The sequence below is a fragment of the Theobroma umbraticum genome, unplaced genomic scaffold (genome assembly GCF_002168275.2).
Source record: "Theobroma umbraticum cultivar Fairchild unplaced genomic scaffold, ASM216827v3 scaffold_147.0, whole genome shotgun sequence".
In the NCBI taxonomy this organism is placed as follows: Eukaryota; Viridiplantae; Streptophyta; class Magnoliopsida; order Malvales; family Malvaceae; genus Theobroma; species Theobroma umbraticum.
In genome coordinates, this window is record NW_018397259.1 from 8,144,079 (window position 1) to 8,154,309 (window position 10,231).

The following is a 10,231-nucleotide window of genomic DNA, read 5'->3' on the forward strand; positions in this document are numbered from 1 at the left end:
TTTACCCAATCAAAGGCACTTTTATTAAGTACCCAGATAATGGTGCATAGTCCAGAGCGCTCAAAACAGAGCACTGTTAAATAGGAAAAGCTGGAACCCATCTTCCAACACCCAGCATTACAGAATAAACACCATCAATACAAATAGCTCCTCACACTCAGCATTACAGAATAAACATCAACAACAAACCCCATAACACATAATAAAAACATCCCTCACGTAAAAATAAAGCACACCAGACAGAGGTCCATGATGTACTTCTCTGTCAAGTGTCAGCTAAAGCTTTGCTCTCTGCCTGGGCAGAGTTCTTAGCAAAGTCTAACTCCAAATTTGAGGATGCATATGTCGCTATTGCAGTATTTTCAACCTGCTAAAACAAATTAAGATGTTATCCTCGGAACAAAGACTTAACTAGTTATGTTACATCATCTCAAAATGGATAAACTAATAAACTCCTTTATTAATAAAATAAATTGAAGTGCATATTTTTATGTAATCGCACTGAGCATGAAAATAATTAATTTCACAATTTTTCCTTTGAAAATTTGAAATTATATGAAATTACATTAGCTATTTGATTCTGAAATCCTCAAAAGTAACAAAATTTTCAATTTAAAAAGTTATAAATGTAAGCTTACCTTTGCAAGGACGTATTCTATATCAGCGACAAATTGATCATTACATTCTTCACAACAATATACATGATCATTTGAGTATCTTTCTTCTTCACAAATATCGCAGTAATACTTTCCAGAATCATCTTCAACAAATGATACCTTCATAGTTAAAGAATGAATATGGTATCTAGATTTTACAATACAAGGTATGAGAACACATTCCAAATGAAAATTGATGGCACAATCTAGACATCGATAAAAGGGTCCTCCGCAACCTTTTTGACATTCACTACAACGAAAGAGAGGCTCCCCTGACACATTCCTATAATATTGCGCAAAGAGTAGCTGACAATTTGCCCCAAAATAGTAAAGATTGTGAATGTGGGACTCACATTTAAATGGCCGCCTTAAGGAATTAGCACATATAGAATGGAGTTTGATGTCACAATGTTCACAAGTGTATCTTAAATAAACAATGCTTAATTGCGGAAGGCGGCAAGCATAGCACTCTGAGTCTATTTCGTCATCCAATCTGATAATCAACATGTGTTCCAAATGAAATGGGACTTGCATCTTTTGTGGTAATCCAAGACAAGATTCATGAACAACATAAATGCATCTAGGGCTGGGGCAAAAATAGGCTGGGCCTAAGATTGGCAGTTGACAGATTGTGCATCTTATTTGACCTACAGGGTCATTAGAATTGCCAAGGACAAGCTTATGCGGTGGTAGAAATGGTGTAATTCAGTTACTCTCTCCGTCTGTTTTTTTTGCGAAACCCCAATTTTATGAGCTGTTAGAGTAGCGCAGTTCACATCAAGCTTGAAATTACACTCCTCACAAAGATAAATGAAGCCAAAACATGTGTCTCTACACTCATCACGTATAATGATACCGATATCAGGATGATTTGTAGTATAGAGGATGAGAGGATGACTACAATGAAAAGGATGTTGTATCTCATATGGTAATTTAGCACATTTTTCATGCAGGTAGTACTTATTTTGGGTTCCTACAGCTTCTTGGTAAGGATCAGGGCATGATGTACAGATGTAGCAAGGACCATTAAGTACCAGACGACAAGCATTGCAGTATTCATTTTCTTTTAACTTTTCAAACAATCTCATAGGATGTTCATGGATGATTGGTCGAATCTGCATTTACAAAGAAATATGAATAATCAAAGAATAAACAAACTCATTTCTTAAGGATTATATATATATAATTCTCAGCATAATTAATATAAAGTACATAAAAATGTAAAATTCTTTTTGTGAAGTCTAAAGTCTGCCTAAATTGGATAAAAGTTAGTTAATATATTGAATGATAAATGCAATAGTTGATATATTGTATGATAAATGCAAACCAGAAGTTGTTGACGGGTGTGGATGCCATCAATCCCTTCATTATGCTCCATTTCCTTTACTAACAAAGCTTTGTTATGAATAGATTGGGGAGCCGAGGGTGAGACCTTCTCAGATGAAATTTTATCCTATTGAAACATACATTTACTAGTATCACATCGAGACTTATCAAAAAGACAAAAAAATATATGCTATTCAACATCAGAAAGGGAAACTATGGCAAATAATTAGACCCAAGGAGATGTAGCTAGGGTTAGTGCTATTTCTAATGTATCCTACTTTCCACTTATGAAATCTCTCTTTTGGTTTTCAAAACATAAAAAAAAAAAAGTGTTGCAAATAATTATTACCTCATTGAGAATACATTGAATGTGAGCAATATATGTGCACTTTTCACAATAATAAATAGGATGCACTGGATTCCTTTCATCTTCACAAACATCACAAAAGTATTCCCGGGAATCATCTTCTTTAACCGAGTCTATAAAGATGAGTGGATGTCAGTGATATCTATGTTTAGCTGAAGATGGTATTGGAACACATTTAAGATGGATGTTGAAATTGCATGGCACACAACGATAGAAATTGGCACCGCAAAGCTTGTGACAGGCATTGCATCGGAAACGTTCTTGTTGACGATTTATCCAGATATTTCCGAAATAAGTGAGAAGGTGGTTGTGGCACTTATGTTTTAGGGTGGGAAAGAGTTTAGCACAGTGAAAATCAAGGCGGAAGGTGCACATTTCGCACCAATAGCTAGGGCTTAAAGATGTTCGAAATAAAATATCGGCTCCACAAGCAGTGCAATAGTTGCTGCTGCATTTATAGTGCAAGCGAAGAGGGTGCGAAGGATGAAAAGGATGATCAAGTGTTCTCGGTATCTCACACAACTCATGAAGGAAGAACTCACATCTTAAACAGCCATAGCACATTTCCGATAGACGCTTTTCACACCAACTACAGTTATAGTCATCTTCTTTTATCTTCCTATATTTAAAGATGCTCAGCTTTTCATAGTGGCTGTAATGCTGAATTTCCTTTTTCTTACCGTCTTTAAGCCTCTGCCACTCCTCTTTAGGTAATGAATCATTAGCTGAAGAAGCGCATGTTAAATCAAGAATAAAATCGCATGAAGAGCACTTGTATCTGGAGCCGGCAGAAATATACAAGCATTTTTCACAAATGAAATCCAGAGGACGCTCCAATTGTAGCTTAAGATGGTGCTGCGAGTGGAGAGGGTGAACAATCTCTTGAGGCAGATGACGCAGTTCACTTGCACATGATTCGTGCAGCCGCCAAGCCTCGCACCTTCGACAAGTATAGCCCTCATCTGAGATTTCCTTTCCACACACATCACAAAAGTAATGTTTCCCACTAAGTTCGGGAATTAGAATGTAGTAGGAAAAGGTATGTTCATGACTACATGCCAGTTTGATATCCATCTAAAACAAGATAGAAAATGGACAAAACAATGAGATATACAAAGAGATTGATAGAAAGAAAGAATCATAGAACAAATATATATAATTTAACAATTTATACTTCTTCTAGTTAATAATAGTTACTCCTTAATTAAGAGATATAAGGTCCAAAAGAATTTTTCTTTCCATTGACCTTGCCTAATTGCCAAAATAACTGCTAAGTAATTCAGTCAGCAATAAGAGCATTTAATATAAGGAAATAGAAAATAAAACTTCAGTGTCATTGGGTAAAATAAAAAGACATGTAAATCATCTGAAAAACATTTAAATACCTATAAAATTAAAAAAATGACTATAATTTCGATAAATTATGGGGTGCAATGAGGGCAAGGAAGGTAAATTGTGAAAATATTATTGTACAGGTATAATAAAGGAAAGTTGCACTTAAAATAAAGTAATATTACATATATAGAACAATTGTTTCTTGAGTGGGAAACACGTAGAGTGAACAACGTTAGAATAATTAATTGGGTACCTGATGAGTCATCGAGAAGCACCATTGCTTTCCAAGATTAAAGCATGTTAATTATTTATTTATTGTGAGAAAAAGAAGGCAATTAACTAAATACTGCTTGAAGGAAAATGAGTTTGTAATGTCTGTTATTTAATTAAAACATATAAAAAGGAGAGAGAATAAAGCAAGGAAATGTTTAAACTTTGTTAAGTCATGAAAGAAACAACATTAGTTTTCCCTAAAGCATAAAGTTGTATAATAATTAATACCCTTTTAACGAATTTACAGATCTTTTAGAAATTGGTAATTAGGACTATTAATTTGTTTTTTCGCTAAATTGGAGAAGGTAGGAATATTATTTGAATGTTGTACAAGAAAAATATAAATAACTTCATGAAACTAGCTTTTCCAATAAAAGATCAATTATTTTAATTGTGTGATGGAAACATGCAAGACATGTATCATGCTTGTTGCTGTGATACAACTAAAGGTAACAACTTTAGGTTAATTAATTGGGTGATTCATCAAGAAACAACCCTGCTTTAAATCTAATTGGTAAAGCATAAAGTTCTTTGCGTATTGTGACAGTATGAAATCAACTATTGCTTTAACAAGTTAGCTAATCTTTGGACCCTAGACAATTTAGAATTTATCCTTTTTTTTCCTTTCACAAAAGGATAAGGGCTTGAAGGCTATTTATCATTAATATATAATTAAATACTAAAAAAGTTAGAGCTTGCCCCTATCTTTGTTATTATAAGTCATCTTAAGCTGGCCCTAAATGGATATCTTATCATTCCTATTAAAAAAAAGTATGTTAATTAATTAAAGAAAAGAAAAGGAGAGAGAATAATCATGCTGGGATACTTTTCTATACTACATGGGAGGGGAAAAAGAAACGAAGCCTAAATCTTGTTTTCCTGCTTTAGCTAGTTGATTGATCAAGAATTTACTTCAAATCAGTATTTAACCCTTGTTATAGCGTAGAGTCGAGTTTTGACAGCTGATATATTACAAATAATTATTAGCTTATTAAAAAAAATCAATATCATACAAGTGTATTTGTATACTATAATTTAGATAAAAAAATTCCTTAAGGAATTTAACCCATGATTTTTTGATGACTCACCTAGTTAATTACAAACCTTTCTTATTAGGGTTTCAATTAATGTAGACTAGCTATGCTTAATGCCTTGTAATTATCCTCGTGATCAATTGCTGTGAATGTTTTTGTTGGCATATATGATATTCAAGTTATACAACTTTGAAAAGAATCCAAAAATATACATTCCAAGGAAACAAATTATCAGACACAAACACTATACAAACTTTTTGCATAGAAAATTTTTACGAATTTTTACTGGTAAATTATAAAAAAAAATTACCACCTTAATTATAAACCTGATGAATGGAAAACGCCAATATGATCTTAACTCGATCAGGATAACTTTGCTTCTCCAATTGATGAAATTAGACATGCCGTAGGCAATAGCTAGCAGCTTCTGGAAGCTTTTGGCCCAACTTGCTGCAGCCCCTAAATTGGTATAAAAATTGGAAGTCTTCACTTAAGATCTTATTTTGACGGGACCTGTGATTGTGAGTAGGAAAAGATAAGCCAACTGGAATGACTTGCTTAGCCCTTTAAATTGACTTGTAAAATGGATGAATATCCAAATTGAAATGATCTGAATGACCTGAAATTGAACCTTGATATTTATCTTTAGCAAAGTAAACCTCGCAGACTCTAAACATGAACATGATCCAAATTTAAATCCACCTTTGTTCATGACACAAAAATTATGAAAAAAGAAACAAATTGATGCTGTTTAGTATGCGCTTTGTAGAATTTACCAATCTCACAGTGATTCCAGCACAAATCAAGGCTTTTTTTTTCTTTTGAAAGTTACCTCAAATCAAGGCTTTTTAAACTTTTTTTTTTGTTAATATAGTCAGGGATATTTTCAAATTTAATCTAGGTCTAAATTTTTTTTCTGGACAATGCGCACTCTCCTACCTTGGCATGGTATATATATTTAAGATTTTACTCTTGAAATACCCCTACAAAGATCAAACAAGTGGCCTTGCTCAGCTAAGGAAAAAAAAAAATTCTTGCTCAAAATTCAGAAAGCATATATAATTTACAACAAAAATTAAAGGTAAATTAAAAATAATGTGCCTTTAAAAAGAATGGAATACATTTTTTCGTATGAATTTCATCAAGGCAAAATATAGAAATAACAAGAATTCTTTTCTCACAATTCTGTTACCGTAAGTGCTTATATCATTTTCATGACCCAATTTGATCTAGTCTAACAGAAGAAATTTTCTTAGAAACTTCCTCCTCTAGACTAATGCATGTAATCTGACTTGACTATGTTGGAAGCATATGTAATCATCAAGTCACCTATACAAAGGGCGGTGTACATGTAGAATTCAAAGTTGTGTAGTTTCCATATCACATTTTATAGTGACTGTCACCCTTAAAAAATGGATGCCGGTTGCTAGTCTTCTTGTTGATCGGAGGCCTCCTACTCTAACATAACATTCCTATAATCGAGGCGCATACTGAAGCTGCACCTCTTTCATCCTTCTACGCAATTCCTTCCTATGAATTTCCGTTTAAGTTCAAGGTTGTGTCCAAATGGAAAACTTTGCAGTCACCGCAGTCACCTAAGACCAATACCCCTCCTAGTCAAAAGAGACGTTATCTGCCTTCTCCACCACGATAATCATCCTATTTGTGAGCACCCATGTCAGTTTAGGTTATGGCGTTGTGCTACTTTCTATGGGCTCTCATCAACTTAATCAAGAGCATGTTTATTTGCATGACATATAGGTTTGTGTAACTTTCTTTTTGAGTTTGTAACTTTGACCGTGGTCTTTCAAGCCATGAGAGAAAACATTTGTTGTACCTTAGTAATTTGAAATTAGTATTGTGTATGAAGAAGATCTTTGATATTATTATATAACATTTGAAGATGAAGTATTGAATTCCTTAATTGATCAATTTAGTTGCATTTAATTTGACTTTGTTCACTAGATATTGATAAAAGTTATAATTAGAATGCTTCATGGCTTGAAAGATTTTACCTGCTGGAGTTCATTGAAAGCAAACAAAAAGCCATCCTAGAGTATGCAAAATTGATCGATTCAATCAATGTTTTTCACAATAAAATCCAACAAACTTACTTCCTTGACATGATATGTAAATATAGAAGGTAAAGAGATCATATTCAATGGAAGAAAATTTACCCAATACATAAGAATAATGCAGAAGATATTCTTATAATTAAGAAATTTTATTCATGACTTTCCAATCATGAAAACTTATACGGACGTATTGAGGGAGGAGTAAAAAATACTGATTAAAATTCGGAAAAGTGACACTTATAACTAAACTAAATATCACTAAACTATTGACTTTAATCTTATTCGTAAAGGAGTTGTCACAAGAGCAGGCCTAACTCGAAATTAATTTGTAAAATCAAAAAAAAAAAAAAAAGAAACTAAACTATTAGTTGCTATCTTTAACAATGTAAGAGATATAGACTCTGCCCCAAACATAAGCAACGTGAATCTCACTTCGGTTAGACTGGTGAATAAGGGTACGTAAGAAAAGGTGAGCTAACTCAAATCACTTCCTTAACCATTAATTTGACTTGACTTGACTTATAAAATCAACGAAATGACTCAAATTGAGATTGTTCAAATGCAAATTTCAAGAAGTAAAAAATAATGAAATTATACATATGTATAGTTCTTTGTGAATTACATCAACGAGTAGCAGTAACAAGAGATCTTTTCTCATTTAGTTTTATTATTACAAACACTTTCCTGAATTTAATCAATATTTTTTTAGTACAATCCAAATGCAACAATTTCATTTTGTTAGCTTTTCAAGTAACAATCACTTTCCTAAGCGGCTCCCAGGACTGTGCTTATATTTCTTTTATCTATTTTAATTTTCTAAAGAAAAAAACAATTACTTTCCTAACAATGAGATTCCCATGGATCTTTTTTTCTTGGGAAGGCACCAAACAGCCTCTACATGACTTTCGACCAGATTATAATCCAAAAAAATGGAAAATAAAAGAAAGAAGCTTGGAAAATTCATGGTGTAGGCTGTTGTGACCAGCCTGACTTTGTAGGCAACATAACCAACAAGTCATGAATATGGCACTGCCTATATAATGGGTTATTCTCATACAACAAATGCACAGTTGTGTAGTTGCCTTTGCCATATCATATTTCATTGTCTAGCCTTGTAACATTGTCAAGCCAGTAAGAAATGGAAGCCATTAATTCTTGGATGCTGATTTTCATGTTGATCGTGGGCGTCCTACTTTCACACAATACTCGCATAATCATCGAGGCCACAGAAACTGTTCCCGATTCTTCCTTTAACAATTAACAAGTACTACTATTAATTAGTTACTACTAGAATTTAGCCCCCTGCTTTGCTACCAAGATTTTTAGTTCATGCTTTTAAATTATTGTGATCCTAGATTTTTATTTCATGGGATATTTCTAGTCTAACCAAAGAAAGTTGATTGGAAATTTCCTCAGTTTGACCAATTTTAATTTGACTGACTTTATTGGCATCATAACCAATGAGCTATCAATGGCATTTCCTATATAATGGGTGGTTTCCATACAAAGAATGCAAACATTATTGGTTCCCATATTATATTGAAGAACTGCGTCGTCTAGGCATTAATAAGAATGAATATTGGCAATTCTTGGCTGCTAATTTTATGCATGTTGATCGTTGGTATCCAACTTTCACATGATACTCACATGATAGTGGCCACTGAAGGTGTTTCTGGTTCTTCCTTTGATGGAATTCCTTCGCATGACTTTCCATCGAAGTTCAATGTTGTGTCCAAAGAGAAAGCCATAAAGCCTGACCCACCACCGCCTCCGCCGCCTAGGGGTGGTCCTTCCATTCATTCAAAATAACTGTCTTCACCACCACCACAATTGTCACCACCTATTTCAACTTAGGTTGAATTCTAACCTGTTGATGCCAAACAATAAGGAACATCTCATTGTTTGCCTCATGTAGATGGTCATGTTATGGAGCTTTTATTTTGAGTTTGGTACTCTTTTTCTGAAGTGGTCGTTGAAGCCACTAGGGAACACTTGTGCTGTAACTTTGAAAAATTAAAAGTAATGTCAGCTTCAGCTGACCATGTTGCTGTATTGTTTCAATATAATTTGTTGTCCTGCTATAGCAAAGGTTTCCTGCTTTTTTGGATGATAAGATTCTAGTAAGAAAAGAAATATATTATGATGCAATATCACTTATGAAATTTTAGATGAATTATGAGATTCCATCCTTAAATGGGCAATTTATTTGCATTTTTCTTTCAAATTTGAGGCTTTAAAAATGCACATAGATTGAGAAGCATAATGTAAATATTTTTTTTCTCAAACAAAATCCATTATATTAATTAAATAACTATAAAAAGCCTCGTAATTGAAATCATTGAACTAGTACAACAAGTATTCACATAAAAGCACTTTATGGAGCACTGTCCATAAAACGGTGGACAATCTGTATATATAGTCTTCACTTAATTTCAATAATCTAGTTCAACACTCAATAGTAGAGAAACCGATCATTAAAGTTTTCTATGAATTCTAATGTAGGACTATATATATATATATGTAGTCTTCACTTAATTTCTAGTAATTGATCCAGTTCAACACTCAATAGTTGTGAAGCCGATCATTAAAGTTTTCTATGAATTCTAATGTAGGAATATATATATATACACACACATATATATATATATATATATATATGCAGAGAGAGAGAGAGAGAGAGAGAGAGAAAGAGTCTTCACTTAATTTTGAGTAATTTATCTAATTAAATACTCAATAGTTACTAAGTTTGTGGATCCTTGTCTAAGAAATTCAGGTGGTTGATTTATAGAAAAATTAGAGAATTGCCATCGCTCTTGCCTCTTAGCAATATTATACCCCATGCACATGAACAAGTTGAATAAAAGATAGATGTCGAAATAAAATTTAGATGGAGATTAAGTTTGGTGAAATAAAATATAGTTCGATTATGGTAGTATGCATTCATTTGAAAAAGCTTTCAAATTAAGGTTCATACACGATCATATCCCCCTTAACTTGGTTTGAAACAGGCCACGTGTATAATTAAGAACCTCTATGGATAACTTTCCTAAAAAAACTAACCTCCATTGACATCTTAAGAGCCCAAAAAAGAAAAAAAAAAAAAGAAGAGAATTTGGTATCTTCCTCCTTTAGTGACTGCACTATTGTTAGTCTGTCTGCAGGCTG

General features: G+C 33.2%; 1 protein-coding gene across 1 annotated transcript; it reads right to left on the reverse strand.

Annotated features, from left to right (window-relative positions):
* Window positions 1-265: 265 nt before the first annotated feature.
* LOC110415621 (uncharacterized) lies at window positions 266-3,423 on the reverse strand. Its single transcript, XM_089783427.1, is given in 6 exon segments — window positions 266-367; window positions 639-1,342; window positions 1,345-1,771; window positions 1,984-2,109; window positions 2,332-2,462; window positions 2,556-3,423. Coding segments are annotated over 6 exon segments (2,358 nt in total).
* Window positions 3,424-10,231: the final 6,808 nt, after the last annotated feature.